Raw genomic sequence first — 19,083 nt, 5'->3', positions numbered from 1 at the left:
ACAAGTGCTAACTTTTGGACAAATCTCGTCGGTGTGGACATTCCTAGCCACAACCGAGCAGGCTTCACCTCCCATTCTTCCTCCTCAAGAGATCAACCACGTGGGCCATGTTGACCATGATTTGTTTCTACCAAAGCTTGGCTTGCTTTGCTTTGGCCTTATGTCGGGCTGCTTGTTTCATGTCCTCATGGTCTTTTTTTCATTGTTTCTTGTCATGGATGGCTCTTAGGTGGCCTCCGTAAAGTGGGCCCATAGTAGCGTTTTAATTTTCTACCATTTTGAAAATAACCAGCGATTTCGACACCATCGAGTGTCTCGATGCTCACAACACCTTGTGGTGTAATCTCAGTGTCTAGGAAAGGTCCTAAGCCTCTAAGCTTGAGTTTCTTCTTGTGCATCTTTGTACTAATAGGAGGACCATATCTCCTTCGTTCATTTGTTTGTCTTTGAGCTGGTCGTCGAACCATTGTTTACACCTTAGTTTCTTGACAATCATGCTATAGACAACTAGAAGGCATGTTTCATCAAGCTTTTCAAGCTTGAAAAGGTGACAACCTAAGATGTTTCTTGTGAGCTTCTCTTGCACTGTGATGTGTAAGCTGGGGACTAAGAACTCCATAGGCATAACCGCTTCTGTGCCATAAGTTAAACTGAAGGGGGTGGCATTGGTAGCTACCTTGTAGGATGTTCTATAAGCCCAAAGTGCTGCTAGAAACTTTTGTTCCCAATCATTGCACGCCTGGCCTCCACAATTTTAGTTAGAATGGCACACAAAACCTTGTTCGTGCTCTCAGCTTTGCCATTCGCTTGTGGGTAATAGGGGGTGGACTTTCTATGAGTGACAAGGAACTCTTGCAAGAGGAATTGAATTACCTCATTAATGAAATGTGTCCCATTGTTGTTCACGAGCTCTAGGGGGCAGCCAAAGCATGTGATGACTAATTCATAAAGATATTTGGTAGTCGATCATGCATCAGCTTTACGGGTAGCCCAAGCTTCAACCCCTTAGTGCAATAGTCTATAGCAGCAATTATATATCTAGCTTGCGTGTGCTGGACCAATGTGTTCAATGAAATATATTCCCCACTTCTCAAATGGTTGCAAAGACACTACAGGGTTTAGGGGCATGTTGTCCTTAAAGCGGGGAATGGCTGCACGTTGGCACTCGTTGCACCGCTTGACATATTTTGTTGCATCCGCCATTAAGGTGGGCCACCATAACCCTGCTATAGAGGACCTTGCATGCAATAATATCTGCTATAGAGGACCTTGCGTGCAATGATATCTGCTACAAAGTGTCCCCCCAACACATGCAGAGTGAGCTTGTTCTAGAAGGAAGACATATTCGTCTTCTCGGACACAACGTCATAGAATTTTATCTTTCCCCTGCCTATAAAGTTGTCCTACAATGAGTTGGTAGGGGTTGCCTATTTAATTAGGCAACGGGCATGGTCTTTGTTGAGGAAGGGGATCCACTGGTAAGCCACTGGCTAAAAAGTATGCTACCTCCTCGCCCCATTCAGGAATCAAGCATAGTTGAAATAGGGCGGCATCTGGTAAATCATCTTCTACTCCCACGGGCGGCTCACCATTGGGGATCCTTGACATGTGGTCTGCTAGAACATATTGAGAGCCTTTCCTTACCATGACAGTGAAGTCAAACTCAAGCAGTATAAGCCACCATCTTGTGATTTTGCCTGTCATACAGGGCTTGTTTACCAAGTATACAAGAGCTTGATGGTCTATGAAGAAAACAAATTTAGTCGCCAGAAGATAATGGTGGAACTTCTTAATGGTGTTGACCATGGCTAACCCTTCTCTCTTCAGTTGTGGTGTAGTTTCTCTCAACATCATTGAGTTGGCGGGCTGGCAAAGCTGATGGGGAAATCCATCTTGTGTTCTCTTAGTTGAGCCAACAGCAAAAGCTGAGGCATCGATGTGGACATGAAAGATAATGTCCCAGTTGGGGAACCTAAGAATTGGAGCACTTTTCAATGCTTTTTTAAGGGTCATGTAAGCTTTTTGGCATTCCTCCGTCCACTTGAAAACGATCAAGAGTCCATAAAGTGGTCTAGATAATCAGCATACATAAAAATGAATTGCCGATATAGTAGCCGACGTGACCCATGAAGCGTTGGACTCCCTTAAAGTTAGTGGGTAGGAGTAGCTCGAGGATGAGCCGCACTTTGCTGTCATTTGTGGAGATTACCTATTTGGAGACAATGTGTCCCAGGATCACTCCATGTCTAACCCAAATTTGACATTTAAGTGGGTTCAATGAGATGTGATACAACCTGCATCTTTCTAACACCTTGTGTAAACAATCAAGGTGTGCCTTCCAGGAGGAGTTGACACAAAGATCATCCATAAAGATCTCAAGGAATTTCCAAAGATATTCCTTGTAAGCCGTGCACATGAGACGTTGGAAGGTATCAGGGGCATTGGTCAGCTCAAAGGCCATTACATGGTATGCGTAAGTGCCCCATTCGGTGGCGAAGGTTTTTTCGTGCTGATCCTTGGGGTCGATCAACACCTGGTTGATCTAGAGAATCTGTCAAAGAAGCTGCAGGCTTCCTTTCTTCCCACTCATTCTAGCACACGTTTTGTGAAAGGTAAGGGCCCTTATGGTAGCGGCATTGACCTTTTTGAGGTCTATGCACACTCTGACTCTCCTGTTCTTCTTGGGTACTATCACAATGGGTGATACCCATTCCGTATGTTCTATTTCATATTTCATAGATGAATCCAGCGTCAAGTATGTCGATCTCTTCTCGGACCATCTTGGAATATTTTGGGTTCATAGGATATGCCCTTTATTTGACCAGCTTTTCTCCATCAACCATTGGAATGTTGTGCTTGACTCCTTCAAGAGGTACACCTTTCATGTCAGTATACTTCCAAGTGAAGCTCAAGCAAAGCAATCCTATAATTCTATAAGCAGAGCGATGAGCTCGGTCTCTTCCTCTATAGAGAGGTATTCTTTAATATACACAGGCCTTGGGTCACCGGGGCCTGCTAGGTTAATCTCTTTGACCTTGGCTAGACCATCATAAGAGGTCCCTGGTTGTTGGGAGACCTGTGGGCCAAGCCATATTGGACAAACCTATTGGCCATCTGAAAGGTCTTGAAATGTTTGGGCACCTGAATGGTCTCTTCGGCCCTAGAACTTTCTTCTTCTACTAGCCTTTTGGCTTCTTTTTTCGCAAGCGCTAACTTTTTGTTATGTGCTCTCCGCATAGAGCGACAGAGTTTTTCCGGTTCAAGTTCAGGAACAACGGGTTCTACTGGCTATGGGATGGTTGTGTGGACTAGAAGGGAGCTATTGGCAAACTCCTTTTGCCATATTTTGTTGAAGTGGTCATGTGCTTTAATAGTTTCAACATACTTAAGCCAGTGGGTGTCTGAATCGTCTAGGGGAAGACATATCTTTCCAGCCCTGGGAATCCATGGGGCTTGCGTGTCTTGTGGGAGCGTGTGTCCTTTGATGGTTCCACTCTAGTGGCATGTTCCAATTCGTAGGTGACAATGCTAGGCATGTATGTTGAGCTAAGCATATATAGAGATGCGATCTCCTGCTCGTCTGTCGTTGCAACTCGTGCCGGTGTGCCTAGGTAGAATGTCCAGGTTGGCAAGGATATGCATCCAATTCTCAGAGTCTTCCTTTCCAAAAGAGGTGCACATTTCTCACTGTCCTTTTCATCATTGAGTGTCTTGTGATACGTCTAACATAGATGGACTGCAATAGATCTACTTGTGGTTAGTGAGCCCTCTGCGAATGGTCGGCCACTCATTGGGTGTACATTCCACGTGCGTAGATTGACTTTATAGTTTAATCCTTCCTTTGAATGTAAATGTAGTCGGTATCCCAATCATGGATCATTTTTTATTCTCTCATGAATGGTCTACCAAGGATAAAGTCATAAGATACGGGCTGATGTCCAAAGTTCATCACCACAAAGGTGTGACGGTAAGTCATTCCAAAGGATCTTAATTTTCAAATCCTTCAATAGACCAATGGGTCTAGTTGTGGCTCTATCAGAGCAAGTTTGACTAGCAATGTGGTGTCATCCATGGTGGGTGCTCCCCATTTTTCCCAGCATTGTTTTGTGACAATGCTCACTCCTGCTCCCCCATCCAAGATGGCTATAACTTGGAGGCCATCGAAGGTTATCAACAAAGCTGCATTGATTTCGCCGCCTTCAAAGTATTGTCTGAGCTTATTTACTCGAACGGTGGGGGGTGCCAGTGATTTCGTGGGGTATGACAAGTTTGTCTTACATGCTTGCCCTAAGGTGTCCCTCCATCCAATCTTTCAGATCCTTCCATAATCTTGGGCTACCTTGAAGCAAGGTGCCGATAGGGATTGGATTTGAGAAGAAAGGAAGGAAGAGAGACTGGCAATGTCTAGAGGAGCGAAGGCAGTCCCATGATTGAGGAAGGTTGCTTTGGCTTACTCTTAAGCTCTTTTATGTATACAAGATGTGAATAGGGATTTCTGTTTTCGTTCTTTTAAGATGGTCATCCCCCAGATTCCTAAGATATTCAGCTACCCGGTTTCCTTGTTGCTGGGGGTAGCTGCTCTGCAGTGGGAGCTACCGCTTCTGTTGGTCTTTGTGGAGGTGACTGGTTTGGGAGCTCTCTAAGATATGCCCGAGCTTCTTCAGCAGGTCTCAAGTTGGAGACCGATGGGCATGGCTCAAGGTAGGCAGTGGGAGGTTCGTCTTCCATTTGTGCTTGGCAATCCTTGACCAAGTCTTGGGCTGCCAAGAGTCTCTCCTTTTCCTCTAAGGGGTTAGGGTATTCGGCAAGCTTTCTTGGGAGCTGGTTAGGCGTCAATAGATTCCCTAGCTCAGGTGGCTGAGAGTAACAAATCCTCCTCTTCTGACAAAGAAGTTGATGCATGTGTTGTCTTACCATCTTCCAAACCACTTTTGATAACAACCCGGCTGTATCCCTTGCCAATCTTTGTGATTTTCTTTGTTGAGCGTCTTGTTGCTCGTGCTTGTTTAGGGACATTTGCTTGGCCCTGGTCTTGTGAGGTTGATGCCTCTACTATGGCATGAGCTACGGCCCTCTGCCTATTTTGTAGTCTGGTTACGGCGTTGAGAGGGACTGTGCAGATGAAGCTATCTCTCACACTCTTTATACATATGGTCAATTCCACACCCAACACACAAAGGGGTTAAAGCGGGAGCACCTACAGAGGTATAGGACACTCAGCCACTCGATGAGGTCCTGTGCAATGATAGCATTGCATAGGTGGTCGTTTTGCCATTGTATTCATGTCTCAAGCCCGTGGCATTGGGGTTGCTAAGTACACTGGGTACATTTGGTCACCTCCATCACCTAGTGGCTTAGAATTTGAGAGGGTATACTAGTTGGATCAACGGTTTCATAGGTAGGAACTTCTGGAATTTCCCCCTTGTCACCTTCATCAAAGATTTATGTCAGGGTTAGTTGCCAAATAGGTGCAACTCTTGGCAATGGGGGTTGAGGTGGGAGAACCAGGGGTGGTAAGGGCATTTTTGGTATCCTAAGAATTTCTCTTTAGGCCACTTCTTGGCCTGGTTGAGGTGCATTGTGGAGTGCAGGTGCTTGCAAAGCTAGCAATTGCCTAGGGTTGGCTGGCAAGGTCTGTGGTAGAGCCCGAGCTTGAGCAGCCCTCTACTGGTAGCAATTCGTGACTTTGTGATTGCCCCATCTTTGGAAATATGTAAAATAGAGGTTGGGACGGGGTCGCAAATATGGACACTCTATGCTGGTATGGTTCGCTCGACAAATCGGGCACCATACAAGCTCCCTCTTTGGATAGAGATGGGGTTGGCTAACACGATCCCGACCTTGGACAGTTCTCCAATGTTGGGTCATCTACTGCATAAATGCAATGGCCAACTGCTCGAATGGCTATCCAAATGTGGACTCTTTGCTCTTTCCATCAGACTTTCTATTGGTGGTCTTGAAAGAGGCTTCCGATGATGTACCCTCATGAAGTTCTCAGGAGCATGTTCCATTGAAATTGTCCTCGAAGTCCATAGCACTCCTACAACATTGCTCAAAGGAGTTATGGCCCAAGGCATATAATGAATTATGTAAGGGCACGTCATTGAGACCCTCTGGAAATCTCCCTATTAATCTCTCATCATAGAACTTTTCTCTGGCGCTACAATGGGAATGGAGATATCTGACTCTATCAATGTAGTCTCGGATGGTTTCACCCTCACTTTGTGTGCCGTTGTGCAGCTGCTCCACTGGACTCCATCTAGTACCTTGGTGACAATATCCTACCTTGAAGGTCTCTTTCAAGGCTTCAAAGGTGGCCTTATTCTCATCTTTCAAGGACCTAAACCATTTGCCTGCTTTGCCATCGACCAAAGGCACTCACCTTAACTTGATATTCTACATGGCGGCGGCCAAAGGCTTCACAAATTTGGTTGAACATCTCCAAATTTGGGATGGGGTCTCCAGTCTCATCAAATTTTGTGATCAGATTTGAGATGTTTGCGGGTTTGTTCCGCCCTCTAATCTGGGTGCAGGTGCAAGTTGCACTAGTGTTGGTGGGGGCATGATGCCTGCATCCACCCCTCCCTATTTCCATGGCTAATCTCAACATTTTTGGTGTCAGTGGGTGTAGGTTGAGGAATGGTTGGAGGAGGAACAGGGCTGGGCAAATAATAAACCATTGGAGGCCCTTGTCTCATGGGTGGGTTTGGTGGTTCCCCTTGTGGTCTCATGTGGTACCCTGGGTATGTTCCCTGAGGTGAGTACTGTTGATATACAGGTGGACTCAGCTGATGTAATGGACCTGGGTAGACCCCCCACTCTCTCTGGTATGATGTTTCTGGTCCTTAAGAAGATGGACCTAGCTCTAGGTTCTGTACGGGTATTTGGGCCCTAAATGAATCAGCCACTCCCGAGATAGGCATGGCTCTCCTCCAGACTGGTGGTTTAACTTAGGTCTGATGGCTTTCACTCTACCCAATTTCCACTCTAGGATCTAGAGATGGTGTGGGCTTGCTTTCTTGTGGATGGTCCATGCCTCTCACCCTGGGTTGTGGTTCTTCCAATTGTGTGTTTCCTAGGATAAAATTGCGGAGCCTCGAAGCAAGGCTTCTCTATGAATGTGTGGGAGAGGTAGGAGCTTGCTCTTGGATAAAATTGCGGAGCCTCGAAGCAAGGCTTCTCTATGAATGTGTGGGAGAGGTAGGAGCTTGCTCTTGGACAGGTGATATGTCCATGCACTGAGGTTATGGCTCTCCTGTCTCAAGGTCGGGAGTTTCACGTCCCATGCTCGAATGGTCTTCGCTCTCACTGGTGTTGTCAAAGACGAGCACCATTTGGCTCCATGCGGTATTGAACGATGGATCCGACCTTATAAGCAAGAGAGCTTCGAGAGAGTTTACGTCATAAAAAAGAGGGTTATTTTGCACCAATTTACTGGAGCATTGATAGAAAACAGAAGCAGGAGAGAGCACACACAAGAGAAGCAAACCCTAATCCATATCCATCAATCATAAAGAAGGAGAGAAGCCATAGTCATCATCTCTCTCACACACACAAAAAGAGAACACTGCATAGTGTTATGTCCACACTACAAAGTAAACCTAATGTAATGTCCACACCACACATGACCAGCTGGACGCGGTCATAAACACACCACACGATATCTATCTACCATACTGTCACTCTGTCAGCACCCATATGCTATCCTCCAGCTGTATACGAGCTTGACATTTCAACACTCCCCCTCAAGCTCGACATGTCCATCTCTAGGACTCCCAATCTAGTACGGAAATACTCGAACTTATCCTTACCAAGTGCTTTGGTAAAGATATCTGCAACCTGCTCATCTGTCTGCACATATGTCAAATCAACATGCCCATCTAGCACCTTCTCTCTGATGAAATGATAGTGAACCTCAATATGTTTGGTCCTGGCATGATAAACTGGGTTGCTAGCAAGCTGAATACTACTCATGTTGTCACAATGAATGACAACTCTCATATCACTCTGTAACCTGACATCATCTAGCAACTTCTTCAACCACATAGCCTCACATGCAGCTATGGCTGCTCCACGATACTCTGCCTCTGTGGTAGATAAAGCAACTGTAGGTTGCTTTTTACTGCTCCAACTCACAACTCCACTACCAAGGCTGAAAACATAGCCACTGGTAGATCTCCTGTCATATGCACTACCGGCCCAATGTGCATCTGTATATCCATAGACATGCATGTCTTTTCCTGCTCATAGAAAAGACCATAATGCACGGTAGTTTTGACGTATCTCAGAATACGTCTCACAGCATCCAAGTGAGGTTTACAAGGACTCTGCATAAACTGACTCACCAAACCAACTGCATAACTAAGATCTGGCCTCGTAATGGTCATGTAGATAAGACTACCAACCATTTTCCTGTACATGGTGATATCATCAAGCTCATCACCCAAATCAGCCCTAAGCTTCATGTTTTGCTCTAATGGTGTCAACATTGGTTTGCATGCTGTTATACCATACTTTGCCAGCATGTCAAGTGCATATTGCCTTTGCACCAGCCATATACCCTTGCTTGTTCTTATCACCTCATTGACAAGAAAGAACCTTAAATCACCAAGGTCTTTCATATCAAACTCTTTGCATAAAGAGGCCTTAACCTCATCAATGCCTTTCCCACAGTCACCTGTGATAATCAAATCATCAACATAAATGACTATCATCACGATACCATCATGTGTCTTCTTCACATAAAGTGAAGAGTCTGCATTTCCAACCACAAATCCAATACTGACAAGATATCTGCTGATCTTGTCACTCCAAGCACGAGGTGGTTGCTTCAAACCATAGATTGCTTTCTTTAACCTGCAAACAAAAGTCGGATATTTTGGATGTACATATCCTTCTGGCTGTTCCATGTACACCTCTTCTTGTAGTTCACCATTCAAGAAAGCATTTTTTACATCCATTTGATGTAAAGCCCAACCTTTTTGTGCTGCTAGTGCAATGATAGACCTCACTGTAGCCATCTTAGCCACTGGGCTGAAAGTTTCATCATAATCAAGACCATAAGTTTGTGCATATCCTTTAGCGACCAGCCTTGCCTTATGTCTCTCTAGGCTGCCATCTGACTTGCACTTTACCTTATACACCCATTTGCAACCAATTGCATTCTTTCCTTGAGGTAACTCAGTCAATTCCCATGTATCATTTTTGTCCAAAGCATCCATCTCTTCATCCATGGCTTTCTCCCATACATGCTCTCCAATAGCCTCTGTATAGCATGTAGGTTCCACATGCTTTACCATAGATGTCATGTATGCATAGTGCATAGCAAAATCTCTATATGTCAATCTTTCCACTGGATATCTGACTCTCTGGGATCTCCGCAATGCATGCGGGTCACTCTGTACACCTGTAACACGAGCATGTGGTGGCACATATCTGTCCTGCCTAGCACCAGGTGTGCGTAAAACAGGTATGCCGAGCTCCTCATCCAAACTCTCAGAACTAGAGGACTCATAACCTGTGATCCCAATTCCTTCGACTTTCTTCTTGCCTTTATCCATAGCACTACTCCCAGTGCTCACACTCTCATGCCTCAAACGTCCTGACCATGGACGTACACTGCTACTCTCAGCTTCTGCTCTGCTGGCCCAGACATAGTAGTAGAACTAGAACTTGCTTGTGATGGCAAGTTCACAGACACATCTGCCTCAAGTGAGTCAATAACTCCCTCATCTTTTGCTTTGTACCAACTAGCAAGCTCATCAAACACCACATCTCGTGAGATGACTACTTGTCTAGTTTGAGGGTTATAACATTTGTAGGCCTTTCGATCCTGTGCATATCCAACAAATACACATTTCTCTGCCTTAGGATCCAACTTCCGTCTTCTTTCATCAGGCACATGGACATAAGCTACGCATCCAAAGACTTTGAGATGTCCAATGTCTGGCCTGTAACCTGTAAGCCGCATCTCTGGCGTGCTTCCATGAATGGCTGCTATAGGTGTTTTGTTCAGGATATACACTGCAGTAGCACATGCTTCTGCCCAATAGTAATCTGGCATGCTCTTTTCATTGAGCATTGCCCTTGCCACTTCACATATGACTCGATTCTTCCTCTCAGCCACACCATTCTACTGAGGTGTATACCTGCATGTTAACTGTCTTCTTATCCCATGCTTCCGCAAGAAATGCTCAAAAGCTTTTGAGGTGTATTCACCACCTCCATCTGTTCTCAAACATTTAATCCAACAGCCATATTGCTTTTCTACAAAGCTTTGAAATCCATGAACTTTTCTAGCACTTCACTCTTCTCTTTCAAAAAATATATCCATGTCATCCTGCTGAAGTCATCTATAAATGTCACATAATATAGACTTCCTTTGATAGATGGATTTTGTGCAGGGCCCCATACATCACTGTGTACTATCTCAAGTGGCCTGTTACTCATATTTCCTTCTCTAGGAAACCTCAACCTTGCCTGCTTTCCAAACTGACAGGCTTCACAAACATGCATATGTCCATCATATTTGAATCGAGGAAATCCACTGACAATGCCTCTTGTTTGCATGTTCTTTAATCTCTGTATATTGACATGTCCAATCCTCTTGTGCCACATGTCAATGTCCTGCACAATCCCATTGCTCTTTGAAAACATGGCTGAGCTCAATTCTGGTATTCTTGCATCCAATTTGAACAACCTTCCTTCCTTCTTGCCCTTGGCAATCAATCTACAGCCATGCTTAAAGTCTTCCACAAAACAGCCATTCTCATTGAATCTTACTTGTAATCCCTGCTCAACCATTTGGCCCACTGATGCCAAATTCTTTGTGATGGATGGTACATATAACACTTCTGACATATTCTTCACATTTCCGTCATGCATCCTCAAAGGCACACTGCCAACATGTGTTATAAGATGCTGAGTATCATCTCCTGTGACCACATAACCATTTGTATCCAATGGTTGCATCTTCTCAAACCACTCACCATGACATGTCATGTGGTTTGAGGCACCTGAATCCATATACCATGACTCATCTCCTGCATTCTGAGAATCCATTGTCCCCATAATGTGCTTCATTGCAAAAAGGTGATTTGAACTCCCATCATTGTTACTAGTAGATGCATAATTTCCATGTTGTGGTCTTCCATTCCTCATATCATTCGGCTTTTTGTAACAATCTTTTGCCATATGTCCAAGTTTGCCACAATAGTGACATTCAATCCCATTCAAATTTTGTTGAGGACCTTGCCATCGTCCTCTACCATGAGCACCTGTTCCAAATCTCCCCCTATGGGATTGAAATCCACGACCTCCACGTGATCCAAATGATGACTGTGAATTCTGAAAATTCTGATTGGATTGTGGTTGGGTAGACCTGTCATTCCAACCACGGCCTCCACGGCCTCGAGGGGTAAATCTCCCCCTGCCTCGAAAGCCTCTAGATGAGTAAAAAGCCTGATTCCTTGCATGTTCATCATTGCTTGACGAGGATGCACCACCTGTAACACTCATACCACCAAGGCCAAGCTTCAATTCCTCCACAATGAGCAATGACACAAGCTCATTAAAGTCTGGCATTCCTCCCAGCCTTACTGAGATGGAAGTATCAAAAGATTTGTATTCTTTGCCTAAACCACGCAATGTGAGAGCAACCAAATCATCATCATCCATCGGGGCATGGATTGATGACAAGGAATCTGCATAACCCTTGATTTCCTGAACATACTCATGTATACTCCTATTCCTTCGTGTTACACTGTGAATCTGTTGCTTTAGTTGTATCTTCCTTGCACCAGTGTCTATCTCATACATTCGGCACAATATACCCCAGGCTTCTTTCGGTGTATCTGCATCTTGGATGTGAATAAGCAAGGCATCTGTTACACATATTGAAAAATAATGCAACACTTTCGAAGACCGCTCTACCCATTGCTTGTGAGCCAGTAACTGAGCATTATTTGGTTGAGGAGGTAGGTATGGCTCCGGGTCTTCCTCCGAGACAAGACTCCATAAACCTTTGCCTTTCAAAAAACTCTTCATTCGAAACTTCCACACTTGAAAGTTAGTGCGGTCAAGCTTCTCTCCAACAATCTGTATCGGACCATCTCCCATTGTTGCAAAAATATAGTAGATGTACCCCCTTTGACAAGTTGTATGCCGGACCTGTAAAGCTTCAAATCTCTCCAAATCACATCAAATGCTTGAAAATTGTGTTCATTAACATCCCACAATGATTCACCAACAATGTACACTCGATCAAAGTTGAAACCAAATGATACTCCTTCACAAAAAATTTTCTGGTTTTTTTCTCGCCAGTAATTTCTCGCCAGTAACCAGTCAAGATTTATGCTCTAAATCCTTCAAATCTTGTCCAAATTCAATGATTCAACTTGCATTGGCTTCCCAACACATTGCTCCAACATATCCTAGAAGGGTTTGATCAAATTCTTCAAGGTGCATGAGAACCACCAATTTTTGTAGCTCCCTGGTTTGCTTTTTTCTGCATCTGTCAGGTACCACCTCTCACTAAAAGTGCTCTATCTCCTTCAAATCTTATCCAAATTCAAAACTTTTTGAATCAAAAGTTTAGCAACTCATAGGTCTCTACTTGTACCAAAGGAATTAGGCCAATTTGATATAGACAAGGATTAATGCCTTGATTAAAAATGCTCTATTTCTGCAACACAGTTCTGTACTTTTGCTAATGACTAGTTATTGAGTTGAATGAGCTCCAAATCCTTCAAGTAAGCTTCCCAAATGTTAATGTCAGCTCCAAACAAGTATTTTCTAAGCTCCAAGTGACTTCAACCTCTTGTAAAGACCTTGTAATGATCCAATATGAGTGTAGATGATGAAAACTATCCAAAATCTGCTAGAAAACACGCCGCCTGCTCCTGGAGCTCTAGGAGAGAGGGGAAATCACCAATGAGTTGATAAACTTCTTAGCAATGACCTAATGCATCATGGGTATGAAGGGTTTGGCTCAATTTTACTTCAATCTTCCGCATTCGATCCTCCACCGAGCATATGTTCTCTGTTTTTGTAGGGTCCAAAAAACCAGAGTTTTTTTCTTCACAAATTGCCTGTAAAGCATCAATTTTCCATGCAATGATTTGCCCCAAAGTTGCTAATACATGTGTTCATTAACAATACATGAGAGCCTCAGTGTTTGCTTTGCATTTGATCCATTACATTTGCCAAGACACACTCCTTCATAAGCTTTCCATTAAAGCTTCAAAACAGAAATTTTCTGCTTGCTTTTGCACCTTTAATCTTCTCTTACACTTGCTCTTGATACCTGCAATCCGCAGAGGGGGTCTTGCTACACTTACCAATGGTCCTTAGCTTGCCGGTGTGTGCTCCACAGCTTCTCCTTCGCTCCAAGCTCCAATGGCTTCCTTCACAGCTTTTTCCTCTTCTTCCCTCTTCTCTCACTCACTCTCACAACACAGCTAATGAGCTCTTTGCTCTGATACCATGATAGAAAACAGAAGCAGGAGAGAGCACACACAAGAGAAGCAAACCCTAATCCATATCCATCAATCATAAAGAAGGAGAGAAGCCATAGTCATCATCTCTCTCACACACACAAAAGGAGAACACTGCATAGTGTTATGTCCACACTACAAAGTAAACCTAATGTAATGTCCACACCACACATGACCAGCTGGACGCGGTCATAAACACACCACACGATATCTATCTACCATACTGTCACTCTGTCAGCACCCATGTGCTATCCTCCAGCTGTATACGAGCTTGACATTTCAACAAGCATAGGTGCATGGAAATGTGGAACTATTGTGCAGAACCCCCCTGTGAAAAGTCTCCTTCTTCTTCTTCTTTGGGAATGGTACGAGCGTACGCTTTGGATGGTATGGACGTATGCTTTCTAGAGCTAAAGGGAACAAGCGCACGCTTCTCAGAGAACAGATGGCACAAATGTTCACTTTCTAAAGGACGTGGACATGGCTTCACAAAGGAACGAGCGTGCGCCTTTCGAATGGAGAAGGTACGGATGTGGAAAATGAAAGGTACAGGCGTTCGCTTTAAACCGGGCAAGTGGTACGAGCATGGCACAAGTGGAACAGCCATACGGTTCGGGGAGGAACGGTCACGGGGCACAAAGGAAACGGCCGTGGTACTGTCAGATTCAGAGATTTTTAAGGCTGCAGGTCTGACAACCACCCACTATATTTCTTGACAAATTCAGTTGTAGCTACCTGGGTTGAATGCAATTGAATGCCCTTTATGCCAATTTAATGCAAATATTTCATTTTCAATGCAAACTGCCACCTTTATGGCTTGAGATTCTCCCAGATTTGATAGGTGAGAAGGAAACTGGCCCAGCACATGTGCCACGGCCGTGGCCTGTAATAAAGGGAACGGCGGTTTGCTTCTCAAAATTTCTTGCAAAATGTGATTTTTGCATGGTTCTTCCCTCAGATTCTTGCTAATTCAGGTGTCTTTCCACTAATTTTTGAGTTTTTAATAGAGAGCTAGAGCTAGTCTCAAGCTATCTATTGATGCCTACAATGCTTAATGAAATCTAACTAATTAAGATTAATTTGTTAATTAAACTAAGGTGCATACTTGATGAAAAAAGAACAAGAAATCGAAGTTTTGCATGAATGTCAAGGGCAATATTTGAGCACTTACTTGCTTCTTTCATGCTCGATGAAGATCTCAATGCTCTAATGAACCTTCAATGCTCCATGGAATCACCATTAACAAACAAAACAAGCTCAAATCAAACAACCAACCGGTGGATTTGCACTCCAACCGGGCTAAACAATAGCTCTAGCAAATAAACAAAGTGGAGGACCCTAAGCTAAATGCACTTCCCAGCAGCGGCGCCAGAGATGTTAATCCTAACATTCTACCTTGCACATAAGAGGGAGAGAGAGAGAGAGAAGAGGAGAGAAAACATGCAAGGGTCGAGTCCGGAGAGTTGCACTTAGCCAACCCTAATGAGAGTTAACTCCTCGATGTGAAGCCGCTAGGGGCTCACTCCACCTCTACTTGTGTCACCCAAGTAGAGATTCAATGGCTAGGTAGAGAGTAAGACGGAGGGAGCTATGGAAAGCTCAACCTTCACCTCATACCTCATGCATACAAGAGGGACTTGGTAGAGAGCAATGAGAGGGGAGAGGAGGAGAGAAGCAAGAGCATCACCATCCCTACAACAAAGCACACGCACCAACAATCAACCAACCCACGCAAGCATACATCCACAAGCTCAAGTGAGAGAGAGAGAGAGAGAGAGAGAAGAAACAAAACTCAAGGAAGCAGCTGCTTAGTATATTTATGGATGGTGGGTGTATGCTTAGTATATTTATGGATGGGAGGACTATGGTGGGTGTATGCTTGACCCATGGTACAACCCATCGTCTGGAATTCCTTAAAGTTTACTCACCAACAACAACTAATGATCTTCTCCAAATTGCCTCTAACTCTTTATAATAAATGGCTCCACAATCTCACAAGTCGCCTACATTCTTTCAATTCCTCTCCAAATGTTTCGATAAACAGTCCCAACTAACGTTTAAAGAGTCAAATTTTTTGTACCTCATGGTATATCAGCTTTACCAATGGTCAAAGACCACCTGATTGTTATTAATGGTGGATAAAAAGCACATGGGAAGTAAAGTAGGTCAAGTCAACACAAAATTCTCTCATAGCCTACAAGGGACACATTAATCAACAAGATGTGCGCATAAGGCTTGCTTTTTAATGCTCCTCCAATCCTCTGCTTCTCTTCTTCCATTGCTACCATAAAATCCTCGCTAACCTTGATAAACATTATAACCTTGTATGTGATTGCAAAAAAAAAAGAGAGAATAGAAAATAAAAGACAAAGAAAAAAGAGAGAGAACAATCATATATACCCCCATTAGGATCCCTTCTGTTATTAACATTTTCATGTATTAACTAGCTTCTTCATCCCTATGGAGGATCAAAGACATGCAACAACTACTTATCAACACCAAGCATACATCTACCCCTCGACAAAGTTTTCAATCCCATCATGAGGACGCGATCAACATTAGGAAGGGGGGGGATGTTAACCCCATTTTAGGGTTAACAAAGTTTGCCACACCCAATTATATGCTAAAGCATGAGTAATCTACATCAAATCTCAACGATGGACATAGCAAACTCATAAACAAACAAGCCATGAAACAATGGTGTCCAAATCTTAAACTTGGACATGCATCCATAAAGGCTCGATGGATAATTAATGGTGTTTCCCGCTCCAAGAGCGTGTGGTAGTGAGCTAGGATGTGCTCCCTAGTGTTGTAATGCATCAATGTATTATGAGATGAAGTATAAGTAATAGGCCAAATAGAAGCTTTGGGTGCTTACTCGGCCATAGTTTAAGTGTATGTGAACACTTATGGCCATATATAAAAGGCAATTTCTCTTATAATGCAAGGACACTCTCATTGTGTAATTGAGCTTTCCTTCTTGCTAAGCCCCTCTCTAATCTTCTCTCTAATATGCTAGTGAGTGTGTGAGTGATTTGATGTGAGAGAAGGGAGTAGTGCCCGTAGGGTGTGACAACGCTCGCGGGGGGAAGGCGAATGGTAAGCTACCCATGATGGTGTTAAGCTTGAAGATCTTAAGGGTTATGAGTTGGGCCATCAGAAAGATCCCCACGACATGTTGAGGTGAGTGGTTCCCTCTTTGCTATCTCTTAGCCTTACCAGCGGGCTTTGGCACTGGACCGGTGTGTGTGTGGAAAATTGTTGATGTGTGGCGGATGCATGGATGATTGTTGTGAGCTATGAGGTGAGGGTGGTGAGGGGTGCAGATGAGTATACATCCAAGAGACGATGGTAGAGCTAATTTGCATAAATAAGATCACAATCATGGGTGTAGTGGGAGATGGGCAATGCCTGTGCTGGGGTAGGTGGTGTGTAGATGAGGGTGAAGGTGAGGTAGCTATGGTCGGCACCTAGCCGACATAGTGGGATGGTCAAGTAGGGTATTAGTGAGGCTAGTTCCAGCGAGATTCTTTAAGATGATGGTGATGATGGTCAAGTAGGGTATTAGTGAGGCTAGTTCCGGCGAGATTCCATAAGATGATGGTGCCCCCGTTGTGTGGAAAACTAGTGAGCCCTCCTGATGCAGGCCATCTTGCCATCCCATTATAGATAGCGAGGCTGTGGCGTGAGCCAAGCTGTAGGAGGCATCTCCAAAGTGATGGCTCCATGGTCCTATGAGATCCATTGTAGCTCAGTGTCATCTTGGTTTATCACCTACAACCTACTAGGGTTCTCAAAATCATATATATGTATCTGCTCACTCTTGGTCCTAGTATTGAAGTCCCCAAGTAAGAGGACCTCGCCTAGTCTGAAGAACCTTGTGATATCCTCAGAGAGAGCTATGTATGGAGACTTACTCTACTCTTGTGGGGCATATCATGGAAGAATCCGGAATGAAATAGCACATTGCAACATATATGCATCTGGAGGTTGTAATTTGTTAACTGAACCCACATGTAGCGAGCCTCCTCATCCCTCTTGACTATGCTAACCGAGCGATGTAAAAGTGTGTTCTGAATAAAACTGCTACTCCTCCTGATCCCTTCACCCCTCCTGCTGTTCGAGTCTCCCCCCGGTAAGTTGACTCTCACTGGTATCCCGATACATGTGGTAGTCCCCTCTCCTGGCTCTGGTGCACCTCTGTGTAGAAGATGATGTCCCGTCCTATGAAAGTCTCCTTGAATCCCTCAATGTCTGACCACAAAGTCCCATTGCAGTTCCAGACTGTCATCCTCAGATGTGTGGTCCCATAGAGTGCGTGTCCCTATGTGGGATGTCAGTCTGTGATGATGACCTTGCCATCTCTATAAACTGCCCACTTTCTTGCCTTACGAGCTTCAAGCACCTGTGGATTGCTCATTTTTCTATGCTCCACCTATGTGGGAGTGAGGTCATCCTCACTAAGATAATTTCTCTCACCTTTGAGGGGTGCTCAAGAATGCTTACTGGTTGGGTGGTGTCCTTGAATTTGAGGAATAGTGGGTGAGCACGTGTGGTGTCCTTACCTGCTCTCCATGCATCCATATATGGTGTGCCTTCTATGGTATGGTGGCGTTCGCCTTGGCAAATTCCCAGCCACCCGCACATCTAGTGCCCTTCTTTTATTCTCCTCAATCGTGTCATGAATAGTGGGCGCATGTGGTGTCCTCTCTCTCTTTGGTGACCTCTGTCCACTCCTCAACTTCTTTCTTGACTATTGCAGCCCACCAAGAAGAGTGTTTTTCTTTATTCACTATTGCAGCACACCCTCGTGGGATAGTGTTGTTACCTTGAAATTGAAATTCGATCCCGCCATATAATCCATTGGAGCGATGGGAAAGTTACGAGACTTTCGCGCTGCTGTTGTTTTTTCTGTTGCTTGCCTTCCCACCCTCCTCCCAGCTCTTTACACTCCGTACGGCAACCCGGTGCACCTGGCTTCCATTGAATCGCTCACCTTCTTCAAGGGCAAGGACACCACGTACCGCCGCTCCTCCCCAATCCCGCAGTTGCTGTGCCAGAAAGGCTGTGACTACGAGCCTGGTAAAAGAGAACCACTTCCACCCCCCCTTCCTTCTCTTTGTTCAGACTTTTGTTGATTAACGTGTGCCCAAAATATTAGTGCAATGCGTAGAACATTCCATGATGCATCTATGTGTGCATGTGTGTATGCACAATCGCATGTGTTCTCTTAGTAGGGTGTGCATACACAAGGTGCGAGGCAAATTATCACCTTAAACATGTCGTGCTGGTTCCACAACATTGCGAAGAGTTGGATCATCAAGTTCTGCTACTGTGCTCAGGCTGCAGAAAGATTCATCACTTCTTTTATGCCACGTCGATGAGGAGAGGAAGGAATGATGGTCTTCCAAGCAGCATCACTAAGCATAGCATAGTTTGAACGAGGATATGAGGAAGGAACAGCTGAAATGGGAGGAATAGTCTTTAAGATGATTTCTTTTGTTGGAGGCCACTCTAGAACCTGAGCTGGCCAACCTGTCGGAATGCACAACGGAAAAATAAGACAAGTGCTGTGGAGAACAAAACGCAG

General features: G+C 44.4%; 1 protein-coding gene across 2 annotated transcripts in view; it reads left to right on the top strand.

Annotated features, from left to right (window-relative positions):
- The first annotated feature begins 18,163 nt into the window (after positions 1 to 18,163).
- Positions 18,164 to 19,083, top strand: part of LOC147632912 (uncharacterized) — a 38,952-nt gene continuing 38,032 nt past the window's right edge. The window contains exon 1 of one of the 2 annotated variants that reach the window (XM_086805895.1): positions 18,164 to 18,575. In XM_086805895.1, coding sequence (XP_086662021.1) covers positions 18,365 to 18,575 — 211 coding nt within the window. In that variant the 5' untranslated portion in view covers positions 18,164 to 18,364. The remainder of the gene's footprint in view (positions 18,576 to 19,083) is intronic. The other variant, XM_086805896.1, reaches the window with a different exon arrangement.

The sequence above is a fragment of the Cibotium barometz genome, chromosome 12, assembly GCF_041138505.1.
Source record: "Cibotium barometz isolate CiBa-2024 chromosome 12, ASM4113850v1, whole genome shotgun sequence".
NCBI lineage: Eukaryota > Viridiplantae > Streptophyta > Polypodiopsida > Cyatheales > Cibotiaceae > Cibotium > Cibotium barometz.
The sequence above is the reverse complement of the archived record's forward strand: the minus strand, read 5'-3'. Positions and strand labels throughout refer to the sequence as shown.